Source organism: Phyllostomus discolor, chromosome 7 (genome assembly GCF_004126475.2).
Source record: "Phyllostomus discolor isolate MPI-MPIP mPhyDis1 chromosome 7, mPhyDis1.pri.v3, whole genome shotgun sequence".
In the NCBI taxonomy this organism is placed as follows: domain Eukaryota; kingdom Metazoa; phylum Chordata; class Mammalia; order Chiroptera; family Phyllostomidae; genus Phyllostomus; species Phyllostomus discolor.
In genome coordinates, this window is record NC_040909.2 from 5,915,827 (window position 1) to 5,939,045 (window position 23,219).

Consider the following 23,219-nt stretch of genomic DNA (forward strand, 5'->3'; position numbering starts at 1 on the left):
CATTTCACAGGCGTGGCAGCCGAGGGTGGCCCCAAGGTCACCCTCCCAAGCGCACTCAAGAGGCCATGTTTCAAGGCGGTTAGTGGGGTTCAGGCTCCTCCTGAGGCAGCAAGGGGCAGACACTGGCCACGGAACAGGTCAGTTTATTCAACAGCGAAGAGCTGAAACACGTCAGGTCCCACAAAGGAGCAGAACCCGACCCAAGGCCTGTGAACTGGCTCCACCCACAGGGGTGTGGGCTGGACCGGCTGTGGGGGGCGGGGGCAGGCCCACCTCGAGGCCCTGCTGCGCACAGGCGGGCAGGCGAGATGACGTAGTGTGAGGGTGCAGGGGATGCGCCCGCTCAGGTCTTGTTGAGTGTCCAGAGTGGGTCCAGGAGGCTGAGGGGGTCGTCCGTGGGCCGGGCAGCCCGCAGCCCCTGCCCGTTGTGGGCCTGCAGGAAGTTCTGTTTGCTCATCCGCTGCTTTCCTCGCAAGGAGCTGTCCAGGGAGAAGGCCTCAGGGGTCAGGGAAGCCAGCAGCTCCAGGGAGGAGGAGGGGGGCCCCACGCTGGGAGCCTCGGGAACTGGCTGCTCCTCTTCGGGCTGGGGGGCCTCAGGCAAGGGTGAAGAGAGCGGGGGTGGGGAGGAGGAGGGGGGCTGGGTGGACTCCGGGAGGCTGGCTGGCAGCGGGCCTGGGCCTGGGGGCTCTACAGGGCCTGGCAGGCAGGCGGCTGGGGAGTCCAGGCCCGCAGCGGGCCGGATGCTGAGCTTGGCAATGGTGGCCTGGATGGAGCTGATGGGCACGTCCCCGCCGAGGACCAGGTCCTGGGAGTCCTGAGGAAGGTGGTTCTGGAAAGATCAAAGTGGGTGAACACGGGGCCCCACAGGCCGTGGCTGCCCAGCCACCGTTCCCCTCCTTACCTTCTGGCTGACGCTGGTGCCCGAGGGCCTGCACGGCGGGGGCACACCGTGCCGCTGCAGAACCTGCTCCACGTGCCTCACCACCGCCTCGTGGCAGAACCGGAGGTTGCAGCTGCAGGGGCACATGCGGCCTGGTGAGCTGGGGGGGCCGTCACCCGAGGGCAGGCGCCCGACCCCGCACCCAGGACCCTCACCTTCTCCTGCAGCATGTGCTTCCTCTGCTGCCGCATCCGCCGCACCAGCTGGGGCAGCTCGGGGAGCCTGCTGCCCGCCTCCACCTCCTGCACGGCCGCGTAGAGCAGCGCGAAGGCTCCCGTGCGGCCCACGCCGGAGCTGCGGCAGGAAGGGGCGGTAAGGCCGACAGCCTCTGGCGGCCGCCCCTTCCCCGCAGCCTAATAACCTACCCACCTACCTGCAGTGCACGACGATGGGGGTGTGCAGGGGCCGCTGGTGCAGGTAATGTGCGTGGACCTCCTGGATGAAACGCAGCAGGTTGCTGGGGCTGTCGGGCAGGCCTCTGCGGGGGTGGGGTCTGAGAGTCAGGCCCGACCTGAGGGCCTCACCACCCCGCCCAGGACTCCCAGCCCCCGGGGCCAGGACGCACAGCTCAGGCCAGGTGGGGAAGTGCAGGTGCACGAGCGAGCGCTTCAGGCTCTGGTCGCGGAACTGCAGGCTCAGCACCCGCTCCACGTGGGTCTCGGTGGTGCGGACGCTGCTCAGAGCCAGGCTCAGGGCGCCGTGCACCATGGGCTGGCCTCTCTCGGTGGGGAAGTAGCGGGCCACCTTTTGCTGAGGGGCAGAAGAGGACAGTTAGGGCTCCTTTCCCAGGACCCCTCCCGGGCACCCATCCCACCTCTGTCTCACCTTCTCCATCTCGGCCTCAGACACCAGCATGACAATGACCGACACTTTCTGCTCGTGCACCATGAGCCAGAAGTCGGCGGCTGTGCCGGGCAGAGGGGCCTGGGTGGCCACCAAGGGCGGGCAGTACGGCGAGAGCCCCTCCAGGCGGCTGGCATTGATGTAGTCGTCCTTGCCCGAGCGCAGCACCACGCGGTTGCTGTCGTAGGGCATGATGTCCTGGTGCCGGTTCTTCAGCGAGTAGCAGCGGGCGATGGCGATGGAGCGGCCGCGGGCGTCCTGCTCCTGCGCGTCCTGCAGCTCCCGCCAGGCCGCGTCCAGGGCCCCCGTGTCGCCCAGCTGGCCCCGGAAGGCCTCCAGCTCCTGCTGCAGCTGCTGCAGCCTCTCGGGGCGCTCGTAAGGGTCCCGCTCGATCAGCCGCAGGGCCTGTGGCCGCCAGCCCTCGGCCGCGTCCACCTTGGTGGGCTGCAGCAGGGGCTGCCCGCCCCCAGGGGGCTGGGTGCCGCCGTGCTGGCTCTCCGGGCTGGAGGAGAGCAGGTCTGCGGCCATGGCACCCCGGCGCACACTTGCGGGAGGCTCTGCCGCAGGGGCCCGGGGAGGTACTGGGCCGGGTGCTGGTGATGGGGCAGGTGAAGGCACCAGGTGAGGACTAGGCGTGGGCTGGCTGGCAGGCGAGGGGCCTTGAATGGAGAGGGGGGCTGCTTGGGGGCCCAGGGGCCTGGGGGAAGGGGCAGGACCATACGCCAGAGTGGGATGAGGAGGCTGAGGGGGCCCAGGGCTGGAGAAAGGCAGAGCCCCCGAGTGGGGGGGCCGGGGGTCCTGAGAGGGAGCGGGATAGAGCTGGCTGTGCAGGGGTGGGGGAGGCTGCCCCAGGACACCGGGCTGAGGAGCGAAGGGGTAGGGTGGCTGGGAGGCCACAAGTCCCGGAGCCTGGGGTGGGAAGAGGTGGGGATGCTGCAGTGGAAGGGGCGGCTGGGGCCCGAATGCCACTCGTGTGGGGTGAAGAGGGGGCTGGGGCCCAACCCTCGGGGCTGGGAAACCTGTGGGGATCCCAGGAGGAAAGTGCTGGGCTGGGGGCGCTGTGAGGGGCTGCTTGGGCCCCGGAGGATAGGGGTAGAGCACAAGCTGGGACTGGGCTGGCGGTACTGGGAAGCAGGGCTGGGGAGGGACGGGGGTGGGGTTCGGCCGGGGTGCCGTGTGGCTGGAGATGGGAGCCTGGACACTGTCTACTGTGGTGGTGGCTGGCCGAATCCCCATAGCCAACTCTGGGCCCGAGAACTGGGGAGGCGGGGCAGAGGGCAGCCCTGCGACTGGGGGGCGAGGCCCCACTGCCCCGTAGGGACTGCTCACCACGCTGTGCTGGGGGGAGGAGCGGGGCACGAGGCCCAGCTCCGGTGTGTAGGCCGGGGCCGGGTAAACAGGTCCCGGTGCCATGGCCAATGCGGGGGGCCCCGGGGCCTGGGGGGCCCGGGGCTGCAGTAGCTGTGTGGGGCCCGAGTAGCTGCCCGGGGGTAAGGGGCCTGAGAGGTAGTGGGCTCCGGGGGCCACGGAGCCAGGGAAAGGGCCGGGGGCAAAGCGGAGTGCAGCACCAGCTCCCAGGAAGGCGTCGGGGGGCAGGCTGCGCAGCTCCTCGGGGGGGTCTCCTGTCTCCCCCGCCTCACCCTCCTCCCTGCGGGGCAGCAGTGGCTTGGGGGCCGTGGGCCGTGGGGGCGGCTTCTTCTTCAGCTCCCTGCAGGATGACGAGGTAAGCAGGGGGGCCAGCCCCCCGCCAGCCCAGGCTGGATCTGGGCGGCAGCTGTGCCACGGTCCCGGGGCCGCACCCACCTGTCCAGGAGCTGCTGGCGGGCGGCCTCGCGGCCCCGGCAGACAGACTGCGCCCGCTCCAGGAGGGCCGCCACCTTGCTCTCCAGGTCTGCGTAGAAGTCCTTGCCCTCCTGGGACTTCTTCATCAGGTCCTCGTAGGCTTCGTAGGAGGCCACCAGGGTCTGCAGGGTGGAGTTCCATCTGGGGGCACAAGAGCCGGCAGCAGGTGAGCAGCTGGAGCTGAGCTCTGGGCAGGACTCGGGCGAGAGCACCGGGCCGGGCACTGACTTCTGGTCCAGCTCGTTGAGCACCCGCCGCACGGCCGCGTACTGCACGTTGGCCTCTGTCAGCGCCCGGAGCACGTTGTCCTGGGCAGCCAGGTTCTGCTCCAGGTACACCCGCAGCTGGTCGTACTTCTTCAGCTGCTCCTCGAACAGCTTCTGAGGGAGCATTGGGGGTGGAGGACACTCAAGGCTTTGCCACCTAAGGGTGGAGCCCCAAGGGAGGCCCCACCACCCTGCTCCCTGCTGTCTCTCGCCCACCTTCATCTCCGAGTGGTCCGTGGTAACCAGCGAGGCAGTGATGTCGTCCTTCTGGATGAGCTCCCGCAGCTGCTGCTCCAGGGACACGCGCTGGTCCCGCATCTCCTGCACCTTGGCCAGGATGCGCTTCAGGTTCTGCAGCACGGCCTTGTCCTCTGGGGGCAGCAGTGGTCAGTGAGGACAGAGGAGCCCCCGGATGTCTCAGCCCACGGGCACAGGGCAGCGGCGCTCACCTGGGGAGAGCGCCGGCACGGGCAGGGCGGCCCGGACCTGGTCCAGCGGCCCGCTCAGCAGGCGGAGGTTGCCTACGTGCAGGTTCATGGCGCGGTGCAGCTCACTGTTGGTGAAGGAGGCCTTCTCGTGCACCTCCAAGTACTTGGACCACTCTCGCCGCACCTCCGCCAGCTCGGCCTTGGAGACTGCCGCGCCGGCCCCTGCCTGGCCCACTGCCTCCTGCAACTTCTGGTCGAGCAGCTCGTCCTCCTCCAGCAGGGCCCCGATGTCCTTCAGAGAGGCCTCCACGTCGGTGAACACGCCGGACAGCACTGAGGATGTGTGGGGAAGTGAGCAGCAGCCTCTGAGGCAGGCAGACCAGGCACCCACTGCGGCCTGTCCCCTCAGTCAGGGGCTTGTGACAGCCCGACAGTCCCTGAGCACCAGACACGGCGCTCAGCAGGGGGACGGTGCCTGTGCCAGGGGGGTGGAGAGGCACCCCCCATCCTGGGTGAACAGGGGACACGGAGAATGCCACCGCAGACGACATCATCACGTCATCCCCACCCTCCCTGCCTCCCCCACCCCGCACCTTGCATGGACTGGACGAGGTTCCGGACCGTGTCGGGCCGCACGCTGAGAGCCGCGCACTTCTCCATGAGCTGGGGCGGGATGTGGCTGTACGTGTCAAGGTTGTCCACTGTCTCAGGGTCCAGCTGCATGGAGTCCATGAACTGGCTGCGGGGGCACCAGGACCATGTGGGTGCTGGGTGCCGACCTGAGCCCGCGCACAGAAAAGGCACGCCCGAGGGGGAGCCCTACACAATGGAAGGTGGCCCCGAGGCCGGAGCAGACTGCAGATCAGCACCAACCTCCACTCTGAGGCCTGGCCCCCCGGAACACGCCCGGAGCACCGCTGAGAACACTGGGACAGAAGGGGCTCACCCGCCCCGGGCCGTGACTCTCACTCGCCTCACAGAGCCAGCCACCAGGCCTTGGGTGAGGAGGGCAGAGCTGGGAAACGCTTCGCCGCTCCTTTCCTGGTTGCAGGCCGCACTAGGGGCCCACCGAGGTCTGGTTTGTAAGCCCCAGGCCCCCACCCCCACACTCACTCCAAGACTTCATTCTTGTCCTCGATCTTGGCCATCATCTCTCGAAGCAGCTTGGCTTTCTCCTCACTGTGGGCAAAGGGACAGAGCGGTTGCCAGACGCCTGTGTCTTGAGACATCCCCACCCCACCAGCGCAGAGGGCAGGGCCAGGCCCCCACCCACCTGTACAGCGATGAGGCTTCATGGGCGGCCATAGGTACCAGTTTGGCAAAGATGTCGGGCCCCGTGACAGCTGGGTCTGTAGGGTTCACCGGCAGGGGCTTCACCAAGGGGGCACCTGGGAGGGAGCGGAAAGTCGTGGAGACCAGGCCCACGCACACCCCGAGTCTGCCTCTGCCGCCTGCCACCGCACCCGCCCTGCTCCTCGGCCTCCCGGCAGCTGCGGACCTTTCACGGCCTGGAGGGTGTCCAGCGCTGGGACAGCCTCGTGGTAGATGAAGTCGTTGTCCTTCTTGGCAGAATTGTACCTGGGGGTCCAGAGAGGGGAGTGAGCCCAGGGTCTTGGACACTCGGCAGCGACCCGGGGGCTGGCCTCCTGTGCGGGCCACTGCGCCCCAGCACTGGTGCTGCCTCCCGCGGATGCAGGCGCAGGGCCAAGACCCTTCCCGCTGGCAGGAGCCAGGCCAGCCCAGCCCCACGGACTCACTTTCCTCCGATGACGTCCATAGTGAAGCGAAGCGCATCTTGCACAGTGTCAGGCTGGCCCTGCAGGGTAGGGATGCGGGGCCTCAGCGCCCCCCGAGGCCAGTGCCGGGACCCCCCTCAGCCCACCAAGCCCACTCCCCGTCCTCTCCAGGCTCCGAGGGGCAGGCAGCCAGGCCCTTCCTCAACCCTACCTTGGCCAGCTTGATGGCTTCATTGAGTTTGTCCAGGGCGCTCTGGAAGTACGCGACCTGCAGGAACGGCGGGCAGGCCCGGTCAGCCCTCCCCTGCGTGGACTCTCCTCCCCCTGCCACCCCGCTGAGCCCTGCCTGGCCAGCGGACGACTCAGGGAAGGAGAGAAGCTGAGGCGGCAGCCGGGCGCCAGCCAAGCCAAGACCACGGTGGTCAGCATCACACTGTGCCGCACCCACAGCTTAACGCCCAGCTAGCCCGGCCTCTGCAGGAGTCAGGGGTGCCTCCTCGTCCCCGGGAGAGACGGGACACACCTGGCCTGCAGCGGGGCTGTCCCGGTGCGGGGGAGCGAGAGGCAGAGAGGAGACCAGTCCTGTGCGGGAGGGGAGCCCCAGGCATCCCGCTAACAAGGCTGGGACAGTCCGGAGTGCTCTCCTGGCCACTCATTCACTCACCTGCTCTCCGAACTTCTGCTGCTCCTCGGCCTGCTTCCCCATGTGCAGCTGGGAAAGAGAGGGGAGGTCACCACCGATTCCCCGAGCTGTGGCCGCCCGGCCCAGCCCAGCGCCAGGGCCCCGGTGCCCTCACATGAGCCACGGCCGCGAAGTAGTAGATCTTCATCTGCACCAGCTTCTTCCAGTCCTTCTGGATGCGGCCCAGCAGCGAGGCGGTGTCGGGATTCTCCAAGGCCCGGCAGGCCTCCTTGTAGTAATCTACCACCTGGAGGGGGGTGGGGGGTGAGTGGCGTCAGGGGGCGTCAGCAGGAAACCGAAGGCCTGCCCCCACTGCCGCCCCGTCCCTACCTGTGCGCTGATGCGGGCCACCAGAAAGCTCTTCCTGTTGTCCAGCATGGACTTCTCCAGAAGGCACTCCTGGGCCTGGCCCTGTGACCACAAGTACAGGGGCACGCCCACAGCGCCTCAGGCCACGCCCTTCCCCGTGGGCAGACCCCAGGGCTCCCTCTTCTCGTCTTCTCTCCCACAGCCTCCCCCACCCGAGGCAGCCCAGCCCTGCTCCTGGCCCGCCTGGAGCTCTCAGAGCGGAGCCGAGGCCCTGCTCCTCCTGCACTGCACCCGCACAGGGCCTGGCCATGGGTCCACCCCAACTGCCCGCTCCCCGAATCCCACCCAGTTCCAACAAGAGCGCCGCCTCACCAGCATGAGGTTGACGTTGAGAGTGAGGACCTGGCGGCTCATGTCGACGCTGTAGGCCTGCGGGAAGTGCTCGCGCAGGTAGGCAAAGGCGCCTGCCGCGCACTGGAAGTGAGTGCAGGAGACCTTCATGCCCTGGGGGGAGAGGGAGGATGGCCGGGGGCAGCAACAGACTGCTGCCGTGCCCACGCCCACGGGGCAGGGCTCAGTAGACTCTGCAGTCTGAGAACACTCCGCAGCCCTGGTTACGGCCCACTGCCCCTCCCCTCCCGTCCTCACCTCTTCAGACACCCGCTTGTCCATGGCACCCAGCATGGAGTGCAGTGCACCTGGGGAGGCAGAGGACACAGCACTGTCGCCCATGTTCAGGAAAACGGGGTCTGAGGACCCAGCAACGCTGGGCAAACGGGGAAACTCAGAGGCCCCGCCAAGCCCCGCCCTCCCGTCTCCTGCTGTGCACCAAGCGGGGGTGCGAGTGGACAAAGGAGGGGCTCCTGTCCACAGACCCCAGCCCAGCAGTCCAGTCTGGAAGCTTCCCCACACAGGACCCTAGGGCTGGCTCCCCAAGCTTGCCCCTGAGCCAGGACGGGCCGAGCCACTCAGGCTGACGACGGGGTCGCCGGAGGCCGACCTTGTTTCCTGCTGCCTGCAGCAGCCAGAGTCAGGAGGCCAGGTCAGGAGCGGTCCAGCCAAAACAGAGGCCCTGTGGGCCACCTCTCCCCCTGAGACACACCGTGTGGCAGCCGGCCCCAGAAGAGCCTCTCCCAGCAGGGTGGCTCCCCGTGGCCCAAAAAAGAGGCACTGGCAGAGATGTGGGCAAGGCAGTGGGGACTCCGGCCGTCCACTGCCCTGTGGCCGGGCACTCAGCTGAGGCCCAGAGCTGCAGGGCTGGGAGGCAGGGCCACGGGGAGGGGTTCAGGCTGCTCACCAAGGTTGTAGAGAATGCAGGCCTGCTCATACTTGATGTCCTCATGGGCCACAGACTTGCCAGAGAAGATCTCAGTCCTGCAGACACGCCACACCAGTCATCTGGAGGGGAGGAGCTGGCCAGAGCCCCGAGGCCGGGTGCAGGGACCAGCCGCCCCTGTGCAGGGTTGGAGGGAGGCAGGCCCTGGGAGACCACACCGAGCTGCTCCCCACCCCGTGCGGCGAGGGGAGGGGAGGGGAGGGGGGCATCCCCAGCCCCCGGACACCCCGGGGTTGTCCCAGGCACCCTCCAGGCCCCCTCTGCCGGCTCTCACCAGGTGACAGGAACAGCGGCCTCCTGGCCCGAGCCCATGGGGACCCGACTCTGCAGGTAGTGGAGCTGGCCGAGGTACTTGCGGAGGACACTGCAGCCCTCGAAGTCCCGTGGGACCCGCACCGCGTTCTGGGGGGCAGACGGGGACGCTGTCGTCACTCGGGGAGGAGGACAGGTAGGCCTGTCGGCCCCGAGCGCCCAGGAAACACGCGTCGGAGCAGGAGCAGCGGCACCCCCCAGGGGCCCAGAGAGAGCCCACCGCTGCCCCTGGGGTCGGTCGTTCAGCCCATCGCCCCAGGGGCCGGGGCGGGGGACCGACTCGGGGCCCCCTTCCTGGAGGCAGTTCACAACACGCATTCGGATTTTTAACACACTTAATTCTGACCCACGGCACAGTGTCTAAAAACATGCAGTAAGAGACACCAGAAGAGCAACTGCCTGAATGGGCATGTGTAAATATTCATCACGGCATTATTACAGGGCCAGATACCGATGCCAACAAAATGTCCGTTAAAAAGGGTTGTCTGAACAAAACTGGGACAGACTCGCAGGCACAGAACAGACCACGGTGTCCAGGGGCGGGCGCTGGCGAGAGGCTGAACAGGTGAGTGCGGACCGGCAGCCACGGCGCGGTCTCAGGCCGGGAAGAGCGGCACCGGGGACACAGCAACGCTGTGGGAACTGGGTGCAGTGGCGCCGGGCGCCGGGGTGTTGGCGGGTGCGTTCTGTGGGATGCCCAGTCACCTGACCACCGTGCTGTACCCCTGAAACTAACACGAAATACTGAGTGTCGCTGGAACACAAGGAGAGAGCCTCGGGGACCTGCAGGGCGCCTTCAGCAGACCAACATGGGCACGGCTAAAGTCTCAAAAGGAGGAGAGAGAGAATATTTGAAGAAATGATAGCCGAAAACTCCCCAAATGTGATGAAAGACATGAATATAAACATCGAAGCAGCACAGTGGAGTCCAGGAAGCTCAGAGAGTCCTGAAGAAGCCGGACCCGAGGGAGCACGCACCCAGGCACATCGCCATCACGTTACCCAAGACGGAGGAGGAGGAGGAGAGGACCTTAGAAGCAGCGAGAAAAAAGGAGGGAGTTGCCTACAAAGGAGTTCCCGTCAGACTGTCAGCTGATTTCTCAAAAGAACCCTTGCGGGCAAGAAGGGGCTGGAAAGAAGTATTCCAAGTCATGAAAGGCAAGGACCTATATCCCAGATGACTCTATCCAGCAAAGCTCTCATTTAGAATGGAAGGGCAGATAAAGTGCTTCTCAGATAAGGTCAAGTTAAAGGAGTTCATCATCACCAAGCCCTTACTATACGAAATGTTAAAAGGACTTATTTAAGAAAAAGAAGATCAAGACTGTGAACATTAAAATGGCAATACATTCACAACTATCAACAACTTCATCTAAAAAACACACTAAGCAAACAAGCAGACCAGGAACAGAATCACAGACATGGAGACTGTCAGCGGGGCGAGGGGAGGGGGAGCGTGAGGAGAAGGCACAGGGTAAGCAGCACAAACCCACAGGCGTGAACCAGACAAGGGGATGCAAAGAGCAGTGCAGGACACGGAGAAGCCAGAGGATTTACCCGCGTGACCCATGGACGTGAACTAAGGAGGGGACTCGTGGAGGGGGGCAAAGGGGGAAACACGGGACAGCTGCAATAGCATAATCAACAAAACATATTTAAAAAGTAGATCAGCCCCTTTGCTTCGGCATCATAAAGGCCGTATATGAAAAGCCCTACGCTAACATCACACCAAATAGTAAACACCGAAAGCTCTCCAAGGCCAAGAACAAGGCAAGGACGCCCGGTTTCACCACCTGTGTTAACGCAGGGCTGGAAGGCCCACCGGAGCCATCAGGCACGAGAAAGAAAGAAAAGGGCCCTGACTGGTGTGGCTCAGCGGGTTGGGTGCCGTCCCACGAAACGAAGGGTTACAGGTTCAATTCCCAGTCAGGACTCATGCCAGGGCTGCGCGTCCAGTTCCAGGCTGGGGCGCACACACACAGGAGGCAACCCACCCACGTTTCTCTCTCACACCCATGTTTTCCTCTCTGCCTCCCTCGCCCTTTCTCTCTAAAACCCATAAACATGCCCTTGGGTGAGAATGTCAATAAATGCACGGATAAATAAATACGTTTGCAGTACAACAGAAAATAAATTACTAGAAATGAACTTAACTAAAGACAAAAGGCTTATACCCTGAAATTATAAAATGTTTCTGAAATTAGACAGTAAATGCCTTTTTATTTTCACTAAAGACATTATATAAATTTTTAAATAACCTGTATTCATGTAGTAGAAGACCTATTATTGTTAAGGCAGCCAAAGTCCCCTAAGTGGTCTACATTTTTAGGTTTTACTTTTTAGGAGTTCAATTCAATCCATATCAAAATCTTAACAGTATTTTTCTTTAAAATAGGAAAGTCCGTTTTAAATTTCATATGGAATATCAAATAACCAAACCAATCTTGAAAAAGAAGGATACAGTTGGAGATTTCAGTTTCTGATTTCAAAACTTGTTACAAAGCTGTAATAATCAAAATGGTGTGGCACTGGCATGAAGACAGACATACGGACCAACGGAACACCAGACAGAGCCCAGGAACGAGCCCTACACGCCTGGTGTCAGGGCCGGACCGTGCCCCCCGACAAGTGCACACACCGAAGCCCCAGCCCCCCGCGTCTCAGCGTGTGTTTGTAATTGGAGCCACAACCTCCTGTGGCTGGTTGTGTACAGTATACATATTACATGTAAATAACTTTAAATATATATATAAAAATTGTGAAAATGATTTTTAGGATTGTCTTTCATTTATTTTTTTTTTTATTTTTTTTGCTTTTTGGTATTTCCCAGTTTTCCATCATCATTTTGTTTTTACAGAGGAAGCACACCGAATTACAGGAAGAACACGGCTGCAGGCGGCTTCTCTAACTCCCCAGCAGTCCCGGTCGCTCCCACCTGTCTGAGCACCTCCAGCTTCTTCAGCTCCTCGTTGTAGGCCTCCGGGTTCTCGCCGTAGTTCTTCAGGACGAACTGGAGAGAGAGGAGAGAGACTGTGCACCGGGGGTGGGGGAGACCCCCTGGCTCCCGCCCTCCAAGTCCACACAATCAGCAGTGAAGGCGCGGGACTGAGTCCAGGCCCCCCGGTAACCAGGGGGCACCAAGGTGCTGACCACAGAGCCGCCTCCTCTGAGCAAAGGGGAACGTAAGGCTGGCCGCCTGGACCTGAACCCCAGGCTGGTCCTCACCAGCCCGCAGCCCTCTCCTGGAGCCCAGGGCTCTGCTGGCCCAGGAGACTGGGGAACTTGGGGGGCTGCAATGGGGTTCTCCGGAGCCCTCTCAAACAGGCCACAGGTTCGAGCTTCCCCCAAGGACCGCCCCTGCTGTGTTCTGGGGTCAAAATCACAGTGCGGACCCCAGAGCAAGTGCAGGCGAAAGCACCGACGTGAGTGTGACCGCACGTCCTCCTCATCGGCCCGCCCTCCCAGCTGGGAAAGGACGGCACAGACAGAAGCCATCTGCAGTGTCCTCTTCTGTGAGGAAAGGCCCGCGGGGGAGTCACAGGGGTGACCCAGACAGCAGGGGCGGGGGGGTGCCCACACCAGCGAGGGAACTGGCACGCCTGCCCATCGCCAGCCTCACCGGCTCGGACAGTGAGCACACTCACCAGCCCGGAGGCACGGTCAGAACCAGCGGGCCCCTTGCTCACCAAAACCCCAGACGGAGGCGGCTGGGACTGCCCCTGCTGCAGGACCAGCTGCCTGGGGCCTGGGCGGGAGATCTGAGGGCCAGGTCACTCACTCCACACAGACCAAGGACACCAATGGCCGACTCCCAAGGTTCTTGAAGGCCCTGGCCAAGGTCTGTGAGCAGAGGGAGCCTGTGAAGGCTGAGAGGGCGCGGCCCGCTCGGTCCAGCAGCACACTCGCACCCTCCCCGCCCCGTGGCCCGCCCACCTCTTGGGGTCCCTTCCCAGGACCCATGTCTACGGAACTGGCCACAGGGGAACCTGGAAGGCCACCAGCTCCCACCTGCCCTGGCAGGGAAAGTGAGAGGAGGGGCAGGGAGAAGGGAGGCTCCTGCTGAGCTCAGCGCAGAACCATCCAGGACGTCCTCAGACCTCTGGCCCCGACCCCTCCTCTGTCCGTTTTACCTCCCGAAAGTCCTCTTGAGTGCCCATGAGCTTTCTTCCCTGTCCTCCCGCCACCCCTGGCCTGCGCGACCCGCCCCTTCTAACCCGCCCCCTCCCGGTGCCCAGGACTGTCTCACACAGCTCCAGCCACCACTCCTAGCCTTACATCCTTCCGACACACACAGCCCTGGGGACAAAGTAAACCAGAATGTGCTTTTCTCAGGACAGCGAGATTCTGGGAAATGCGTGATCTAAGGAGAAAAACTGTCATCTGAAAAGATGGCACAACAGTGGCTCCCCAAAGCCCCCGGGGCCGGATCCAATCGCCTCGGCCCAGAGCTCAGGGCCCCTCACTGTCTGCTCCCGTGCCCTTCCCAGACGGTCTGGTCCGCCGGCACCTCCTGGCAGCGCCCAGCCGGAGCAACTCGGAATCAGAATCGCTGCCGCCAGGTCTGGTGCTGGTCCGGTGCTGCTCCCGCCTCCTCTGCTAAGACCCAAGGAACGCCACCTCCTCCACCGAGGCCGGCTGCTGCCCCCACACGCCGCACCCGCCTCCACCCCACTGTGTGCCTCGGCCCAACTTCAGTGCGTCGGGAATGGCAGGGGCCTTACTAGGTGTGCTGGACTCTCAGCAAACGGCTGCCTTTACAGAAAGTGCAGGGGGCAGACAAACTGAAAAACACTGAAAGGAGACACGGAGAAAAACTCAGAAGGCAAGGCATTTTACCCAGCAATTAGCCCATTTGCTTTGGAAAAAACCAATGTCGTTAAGGAAGGGGGAGGGCAGGAGGCCGTTCTATCGCAGAGTAGAAGGTACAACAAAACACAAATGGGGCTCCCGACTGGATTTGAGTTTGGAAAAGAGTAAGTCACAAAAGATGTTTTAGGGACTACAGGTGGAATTCAGAAACAAATCACAGCAGGAATATTTTGTGGATTTTCTCAGGTGTGACGATACTGCTGTGGTTATGCAGGAGAATGTCCTTATTTTTAGGGTGTGCTGAGATGCACGCAGCTTACTTCCCAAGGGTCATGGGATGTATCTCTCACACACACGCACGCACGCGTGTGTGTGAGCATTTGGAGCTGCTCCCTGACTTACAATGGGGTCACAGCAGCTTCCAGCGATAAGCCCACTGTAAGCTGAAAGTGCATTTAACACGACGGCGCAGAGCACTGGTTGCTACCTTCGTGACCCCAGGGCTGGCTGTGGGGGTGGGTCACCACGGTGCTGCCCAGCAGTGCGAGCTCACAAGATTATCGTCACACACCGTATCACTGGCCCAGGAAGACAGCATAATTCCAAATCTGAAGTATGGTTTCTATTGAATGTGTATTGCTTTTGCATCATCGTAAACTCAAACAACCGTAAGGTGAGCTGTGGCTGATGTAGCTCAGTGGTCTGAGCATCCACTTGCAAACTGAAAGGTCACTGGTTCGATTCCCAGGTCAGGGTAGATGCCTGAGCCGTGGGTCAGGTCCCCAGTTGGGAGTGTGTGAGAGGCAACCAATGTTCCTCTCCCTCTTTCTCCCTCCCTTCCCCCCTCTCTAAAAATAAATAAATAAAATCTTTAAAAGAAAGACTGGAGTGATGCCGCCACAAACTACTGTACACACAGGTTACTCTCTGAACTCTGAGAAAGTCCTCTGTGACCGCCGCTCACCCCCCGACTGAACGGGAGGGAGGGACTGGCTGCAGGGCTCTGGAGTGGAAGGAGGGGCCGCCTCACCGTGGCCTTGCGGCCCAGAACTCCGTGGAGCCTAGAACACGGTCTGGTTAGGCCCCGAAGCCCCTGACAGAGCCCGGGAAGGCCCAGCAGCACGCAGACCTGGGACCCTGCACCACAGACCGGGTAAGAGCCCTGAAGGCACTGACAGGACCCCGGTGCCCGACACAGCTAACAGAGAACCTCCAAAGCCTAGCCAGGCTTTGGAGCAGTTGGGGATCCTTTTCTGAAGGAACAGTAAGACCTGCAGACAGGCCTGTGTTACCTGAGAGCATGCTCAGGGGTCAGAGCCACTGGTGGGGGGGAGAGGCGGGGAAGGAAAAAAAGGAGCTAAGAGGGAAAAACAGTAACACAGCACGGGAAGGCCATTTCCAGAGGGAATACCAAGACAGAGTATTAAGTCCTGGCTGTGCCCCTGGGCTGCTGTGAGATGGGCCTTGGTTTTTCCATCTGTAAAATGGGGTTAACATGACCTGCTGTGTCTGACTCAGAGCTCCTAGAAGGCCCTGAACTACTTCCTAAATTGAGAAAGAGGACAGTAGGCTAAAAATACTGTTTGCAGCATGCCAGGACCTGCACTGGGGACTCGCATGCATGACTCTCGATTCTCACGGGCTCAGAAAGTACACCGCTAGCTCCGTGTTACAGGGGAGGAGAGTGAGGGCCAGATTAGAGATGCGGCCACTCCCGCGGCTGACAGTTAACAGTTGGGAAGTGGAGGAGCTGGGACTTAACCCCAGGTCCGTCCGATTCCAGCATCTTGGCTACGTTCATGACGTTGCCCTCTCTCTCACTGAGAAACAAACAGCACACAATTTTGTAGGCAGCAGAGATTACCGGAAACACCCATCTTGGGTCCTGCCACCCTTCTACAGACTAGGAAAACGGGAGCCAGAAATGTGCAGCCGTGGCGCTAGAACTATTAATGAAATTTCCCGACTCCCTGGCCCAGGGAGGTGCCTTGGTTGTCACTCTCTCTCGTACCAGCACGTTCCCCCTCTTTTGTGTATGCTTTTATGTTTCTGGGTGGCAGAGGTGTCTAGCTTTTGCTCTTAATTTGATCTAACATCTTGGGATTTCACAGTGCTAATTAAAGCGATAACCCACGAAGAAAAGACACACACGTCAGTAACTACCTTTGTTCACCACACACATTTTTCCTCCACCTGCAGCGGCGACTCAATACGGGGTGTTCCCTGGGCGGTCCCATGGACGCACAGAACTGAGTCCCACACGTGGACGGTAAATTCATTCAGTGTGTGCTCCGCTACCGAGGAGACGCACCTTATTCGGAGAAAGGCGTATCACTGCCATGGAAATGTCCAGCCGCCTGCGGTCAGCAAGCCTAAGGCCGAATTACAGGCCAAGACCACCGGGGTAAGGTCAGACCTTCGTCCTCGCCTGGTCTCCCCCAACCAACACTCAAGGCCTCTGACCCACACCTCTTCAGAGCGGTCCTCCAGCCGGTCTGAACCCCACCAGGAAACACCCCCCAGGCTTCATCTCCCGGAGGGGCTGGACCTAGACTAGGTCATTCAACCAAGACTCGTTAAGCACTCGTTACACGCAGGTATTTATCACTTCGCAAGCAAAGGAAAGACTCCAGTGTGAAATGGATGCGGGTCCTTGGAGCGTGAGACTGACGTCAGAGGACAGCCAGGCCAGGCCATCCGGGCCCCCTGGGGCAGTTCCGCTGCACAGCCCCAGGGGGCAGGCAGGCTCGGCCAGACCAGCCTGGCCAGACCCGCCCGGCGACTCCAAACCTGCGGCAGGAAACAGGAGAAACCACCACAGGTCACTGGCGCCGCTGGGGGGCCAGGGCCCTTGCAGGCCTCCAGGCGTCTCAGCTCCCTTTCTGTGACTGTGGCAAGTTTCTCAAAGGAGTCAGCCGTCCCACGGGACAGCTGGAAGGGAAAACAACCCCACAAACCTGAAAACCAGGCTCTGCCTACACGTGAGAGAGACGAACAGTGAAAAGAAGCAAGAGGAGTGAGTACTCCACATGCAGGTGGACTCAGGAATAGGGGCAGGAAGACCGCTCTGAGTCTGGGGGTGCGGCAGCCGCCAGGCAGCAGAAGGGACCCTGAGGAGGTATGGTTCAATCCGGGTGACGGATGGGAGAAGAGGATTCCAGCAACGACCAGAACAATGACCAGATGTGCCTGCTCCTGTAAGAGGGGTCTTTGTGGCAGGCTTTGGACAGCAGGCAGGGCCCCTGGAGGAACCTGGTGGGAAACTGGAGAATCAGAGGGCCCAACCCAGCCCTGGCTGGTGTGGCTCAGTGGACTGAGTGATGGCCTGTGAACCAAAGGGTTGCTGGTTTGATTCCCAGTCAGGGCACATGCCTGGGTTGTGGGCCAGGTTCCCAGTAGGTTGCTCGAGAGGCTACTACACGTTGATTTTTTTTTCCTCTCCCTCTCTTTCTCCCTCCCTTCCCCTCTCTAAAAATAAATAAATAAAATATTTTTTAAAAAACAGATCAATCTAGCAGTGTGGAGGAGGGAAAAGGCCAGGAGCCAGTTGTTGGCTACCACTGGGCACATCAGTCCTCGTGGATGGGTTACTGTATGGACCAGCACAAGGTAAGCCCCGCGAGGGCAGGAATTTTTGTCCCCACACACAGCCCTGCGTTCCCTGGGCGAGCACAGAACGGTCCCTCAGTAACGACTTGCTCAGTGAGTGACTCAGGGGTGAACATAACGCTGCAGTCCCGGTGAGCCTCACTTGAGCTCAAGTGCAGTCAGTCAGGGCAGCGGGCAGCTGTCTGGGATCAGAGGAGGAAAGAACCTCAGGCGCTAACACCTGTGGCCAAACCCCTCGAGGATGAGGAGCACGGGGCTCGCGCTCCATCAGTGCCCGGCGAGTGCAGTCGGCACTCTGGGCTCCAAAGCCCAGGGCAGGCAGGGGGACCGGGGTGGGGGCGGGGCGCAGGGCCAGTGCACTGCCCCGCGGAGCCACTGTGCAGGTCCAGGTGTCCGTGCCCACAGCTCCGCACTGCAAGTCAAAGCCAGCTTGCTTGCCTCCCAGTAATGACTTCACACTGTCCCATAACTGAAGGCACGTCCATTAGGAGTGAAAATCAGTACTGACCACTATGAAAGTTTGTTAAATACCCACCTCTCACACACACACAAAAAAACCCTTCATCTGTCTGGAAAACTCCTATTCATCCTTCAAAACTCACCTCCTTGACAAGCCTTCCCAGATGGACCTTACTTCTACCTTCCACTAATGTTACCATCTAACTTAAAATGTCCTTTACTGGACTATGATTCCATGAAAAAAAAAAAGTGTTGTTTCTTATTCACCTGTGCCATCATGGCTCAGCATCGTGCACAAGAGGCTGACCTTAAGAGAACGGATTTTTACCCTTCTGCCCTAAATTAAATGCTGCCCCTCAGCTCCAAGTCACTGAATGTTCCGGCAGCCCAGAGCAAGGGGAGGAAGAACAAGGGCTGCAGTGGCAGAGGCGGCGCGGGGGCGCTGGGTCGGGGACAGGAGTCAGGATGGGGCGAGTCCCCAGGCTGCGGCGGCTGCAGGAGGGGAGCTCCCCAGTGCCCGGAAGGAGCTGGCCATTCTCCAGCCCGGCCTACCCCCCGACGGCGGGTTCCTGCAAGCCCGTGCCACCATCTTATCAAATCAGTGGTGGCACCTTTCCCAATTCCAAAAAAGAGGAAACTAAGAAAAAAAGCTGACATTGAGGAATTGCTGCTTCAGCAGCTGATACCGCCTCAGGCAATGGCTGACGAGGAGGAGGCCCGGGTTCTCCCAGGGAAGTCCTCGCTCACACGATACCTTGTGGTCTAGGTGTGCACTACCAGAGAGCATCAGAGGCTAAGTTCAAGCACAAACACCTCCTGGGAGCTTCTTAGCTAAGACTTTACCCACTGGATTTCCATAAAATTATAGCCACCATCTCTAAATTCCCTCCCAACAGTCATTTAAGACACACTTTCTGAGTGCCAACTATGCAGAGGGGATCCTACTAGGCTGTGAGGAGGGTGGAGGCGTGCTAGCTGGTGTGGCTCAGTGGATTGAGCACGGGTTGCGAACCCACGGGTTACCAGTTCGATTCCCAGCCAGGACCTGGGCTGCGGGCCAGATCCCCAGTGGGAGATGTGTGAGAAGCAACCACATTGATGTTTCTCTCCCTCCCTTCCCCTCTCTAAAGATAAATAAATCGTTACAAATGTTTTTGTTTTTGCAAAACCAACTATTAAAGATTCTGATTCATTAATGTTAAAGACTTTTTGGTTGTATTTTTTAGCTATGTCCATGTTTCTGTTGTTTGAAAAAAAAAAGTATTCTTTGTTTTTATGTTTTAAAAAAAGGATAAATAAAATCTTAAAAAGAAAAAAAAAGGCATGGCGATGCCTTTCAGGTCACTTACAACTGAACAGAGCGTTAAAACACAGCCAGACAACTGACCAGGGAAAGGGTGGAAAGAGTTAGGGGCTCAGAAAAGGGGAAGAACTGCAGTTGTATCAAAGGGCAGGTAGGTGCCCTGGCCGGCGTAGCTCAGTGGATTGAGCGCCGGCTGCGACCCAGGCATCACAGGTTCGATTCCCAGTCAGGGCACATGCCTGGGTTGCAGGCCATGACCCCCAGCAACCGCACATTGATGTTTCTCTCTCTCTCTCTTTCTCCCTCCCTTCCCTCTCTAAAAATAAATACATAAAAATCTTCAAAAAAAAAGGACAGATAAGTGAACAAAGCCTGAGAAAGATGTGACAAAAGCTTGGAATTTTAGATTAATCTAATCCCCTGTTTTTATAAACAAGGGAAAAGAGGTCCAAAGAGTTTAAACGCTGGACTCCACAGAATTCCAACTGCTGGTGTCTGAACTAACACAGTTGGGTGTGGAGAGAGGCCCGGGGCTGGCTTCCCGGGAGACTACTCCCGAAGCCATTTGCTTTCTCCCATTTCTCTTCTCAAGCACCCTGACCAGCTAGGTTGTCTGGGACTTACTCTGGCCGCTGCTTTTCTACACGATTTGTGATTAGAAAGATGTCAACCTGCAACAACCTCCTGCTTGTTCCTTATCACTTCTGCTCTGACCCTCAATGCTACCAAGTGGCCCTTCCCAAGGCAGCAGATGTCTCAGAGGGCACCTGATGGCCGAGCAACACGCTGCCAGCCACACCAGATCTCGCCACGGAGGTCCCTTGCCTCCATCAACGTCAAGCCTGCCTGCCTCCTCCATCCGTCTGAAGATCGAACGCAAGGAGTGCTAAGGTCGCTCCGGGACCTATAGCACTGTTCATCTCCTCTGGGCAGTTATGAAAAGCAACCACCCTCCCCAAAACGACATGGGACAGTATCTTTGGGTCCAAAGTGCTCCCGAATAGGGTTCTTCTTCTTGCACCAAGGGTCGAGAGGTCTGGCATTCTTCTGGGTCACCGGGGCCCCGTCTTAAAACACACATCCTGAGCCACCCCCGGCGTCCGTCCCAGTCCGGCCCAGTCCAGCCGGGGAATGACGGCGCACCTGGGGCCCGGCACAGCCGTACCACCCAGACGGTCGGGGCCGCCCCCCGCTCCCCGCGGGGCGGGTTCTGGCGTGAAAGAAGGCGGAGCAGAACTAGGTCCCGAGCGTCGCACCGAGGAAGTGGGGTGCCACGGTGGGAACCGCGGAGGGCCCAGGACAGAAGTTAAAAACCAGCTCCGACGAGACTGCGGTGCTAGCCCCGAGCGGCCGAGGAGGGGGCGAACGGTCTGCGGACGTGCTGAGGAATGGGGGGCGGGGGTGGGCCTGGCTGAGGAAAACCAGGGAAGGCCGCACCCCACAGGGCCTGAGGCTCCGATGGACGCGCAGGGGGCGTCACGCGCTGGCCGACGACGGAGATACGCGGAAGAAGTGGTGGTGGGAGGAGGCGCACTCACCTTCTTCACGGCCGCCTGGAAGTGGAAGTCGCCGGCCTCCTTCAGGTCCAGCCAGATCATGGGCATACGGGGCACGGCCTCCATGACGGATAGCGCCCGCCCGCCCGCCACCGGGCCGCTCCCCTTAGCTGCTCCAGCTGCTGGCTCAGCCGCGCGCCCTGCCCCGCCCCTCCGCGCCGGAAGGCACTAGTCACGCTGGGATGAGGAATGTCCGCAAGGCCTGCCGGGAGATGCAGTCCCCGCCCCGCTTGCGTAGCCTTTCGCGCATGCGCAATTCGTCTCCTCCGCGGAGAGAGCGGGGACCGCACAGCTCCAACTGGAGGCGAATGGGTTTCTGGGAGTAGTAGTCTTTTCTCATTTAGCTGCAGAGCACAGCGTGGGTGGGTGTCCTTCTCCTGGGCCCTGCCTCTTGGGCCTGGCGCTGGTCTCTCAAGGGAGCAGTTTTAGAGAACGCACCCATAAACTTGTAGTCCCAAATAGTGTCGCGGCGGGTGGGAGGGCAACTGCTATACTAGAGAGAACGTGACGGGCGGGTCGCCCAGACTAGATGACTTGAACACGGAGCGCTAAGTCAACGTGAGAAATAAGTGGAGGCTGGGAGAACAGCTGTTGAGATAAATGGAGGATATCATGAGGGCTTTGTCTCAAGGAAAAAAAAATAGCCCTGAGGAGTTGCCTAGAGCAAGGGGTTTTGTCCCAACTGTGGACCTCTGGCCAAAGGTCACTGGTTGGAGGCTGGCCGCACTTGTGCAGCCTGGAAGGCCCAGCTCTGCCTGAGAGACGGAGGGGTCCACTGGTGATGACGGGAAAGAACATCTGGTTAGAGCGGAAAGAGAAAAAACGAAGGCCGGAGCCCTGTGGGCAGACGGGGCAGGCGTGACGGTGTGGGGCCGCTTGAGTACCTAGGATGCCCCTCCGTCTTGCTGCTGCCTGCGGAGAGGTGACCTGTAGAGCAGGAATTTTATTTTAAGATTTTATTTATTTGCCCCTGGCTGGTGTAGCTCAGTGGATTGAGCGCGGGCTGCGAACCAAAGTGTTGCAGGTTCGATTCCCAGCCAGGGTGTTACAGGGTGCAGCCAAGAGGGGGGACCCCAAATAGGTATTTGAAATGGGGTCCAGAACTCAAGGTGTCCAGGAGATTTTAAGGTGTCTTCACCCCTTCCCCCACAGGTGTGAGTTGGGGGAAGGGGCACACAGAGCAAGAACATGCAGGGCAGCTTTGCAGCTAATCCATAGCATGGTCATTTAGCATACCTATAGCCTTTGGCTGGTCACTTAGATATGCTAAATAGCTATGGCCATGCTCAAGGCTAGGGGGATGGAAAGGGAGCTCCCCGCCAAGATGGGACCTGAGAGGCAGGTCCCCTGAGTTACAGCGCCTGCGTGGAAGCTGGGAGAAGATTGGCTCCATGACATGGGGTGACACCTGCCCAGACCCACGATGGCGACCAGAAAAGCTGGAGAAGACAGCAGATTGAGGGCAAGTGTGCCCAAGTGTAGGAGGAGTCGGAAATGGGGCTGCAGAAGAAGATTGGTGCGGGGGATTTAAACCCAGACACGGCAGCCATTGGGGGAGAACCACGCAGCCTTGACAGAGTGGAGACTCCTGCAGCCCTGAGAGAGGGAGAACCACGTGGCCTGGCAGAGTGGGGACTCCCGTGGCCCTGGGAGAGAGGACCACGTGCCTATGCCAGAGTGGGGACCCCCACAGCTTTAGAAGGGGGAACCACCACCTGGTTTTAGCAGAGATCCTGGCGACTCAGCTGAGGGTGCCGGGAACCCAGAGAAGTCTCCCAGTCGAGATGGAGTACTAACTAAGAACCAGAGGACTGCCTGAGCCATGGACTTCTATTTCCTTTCCTGAGATACGGTACTCTGGACTGGCAAAGGGGGAAGGAAGGAAGGACTGTGTGTGTTTGTGGGTGTTTTTAGGGACTTTAGGATTTTTTATAAAGACATTAGGTCACTACTTTAAGTTAGTATAGCATTAAATAAACATTTCCTTTCCTTTTCACAAATCTCTGGCATTGAGAGACATCTTTCCTAGGGCGGCGGACATAATGGACCCGGGGCCTTCTTTCAATAATAGTACATCGTCCCAGGCCCCCCTTGTTTGTTCTGTAACAAGGGTACATGCCTGGGTTGCAGGCCATAACCCCCAGCAACCGCACATTGATGTTTCTCTCTCTCTCTCTCCCTCCCTTCCCTCTCTAAAAATAAATGAATAAAATCTTTTTAAAAAGATTTTATTTATTTATGGGAATCCTCATGATGAGGGAAAGACTGTATCAGTATCAGTACCTTGGTTGTGGAGTGTTCTATAGTTTTGGAAGATGTACCATTAGAGGAAATTGGGTAAAGGGCACAATGGAATGAGTCCCTCTGTATTAGTTTTTTTTATAATTGTATATGAATCCACAATTATTTAAATATAAAAGTGAAAGTTTAATAAAAATAAATAACATGTAAAAAAAGATTTTATTTATTTAGAGAGAGGGAAAGGGAGGGAGGGAGGGAAATGTCCAGGTGCAGTTGCCTCTTGCGCGCGCCCTACTGGGGACCTGGCCCACAACCCAGGCACGTGCCCTGACTGGGAATCCCCCCTGGACCCTTTGGTTCACAGGCCGGCACTCAATCCCCTGAGCCACACCAGCCAGGGTAGAGCTGGAATTTTTAAAATCATGTTTGTATTGCCCATCTTTAGAAATAAAATGGAAAATGGTTTGGAAACAGGGCAAAAGTAGAAGCAGGGAAATCCCATGAAACTGCTTTTGTAGTTTTCCAAGAGACAGGTGAACAGTCTGCAT

At 59.6% G+C, this 23,219-nt stretch overlaps 1 protein-coding gene across 1 annotated transcript; it reads right to left on the reverse strand.

Moving 5' to 3' along the window:
- Nucleotides 1-123: 123 nt before the first annotated feature.
- PTPN23 (protein tyrosine phosphatase non-receptor type 23) lies at nucleotides 124-20,573 on the reverse strand. The gene is given in 26 exon segments (XM_036030417.1): nucleotides 124-742; nucleotides 744-829; nucleotides 902-1,013; nucleotides 1,096-1,234; nucleotides 1,314-1,418; nucleotides 1,506-1,690; nucleotides 1,766-3,491; nucleotides 3,587-3,766; nucleotides 3,854-4,005; nucleotides 4,108-4,262; nucleotides 4,341-4,652; nucleotides 4,913-5,058; nucleotides 5,433-5,498; nucleotides 5,593-5,707; nucleotides 5,818-5,897; nucleotides 6,077-6,135; nucleotides 6,267-6,323; nucleotides 6,720-6,767; nucleotides 6,853-6,984; nucleotides 7,068-7,148; nucleotides 7,419-7,550; nucleotides 7,695-7,744; nucleotides 8,344-8,420; nucleotides 8,657-8,784; nucleotides 11,630-11,704; nucleotides 20,413-20,573. Coding segments are annotated over 26 exon segments (4,881 nt in total). The 5' UTR covers nucleotides 20,497-20,573; the 3' UTR covers nucleotides 124-343.
- Nucleotides 20,574-23,219: the final 2,646 nt, after the last annotated feature.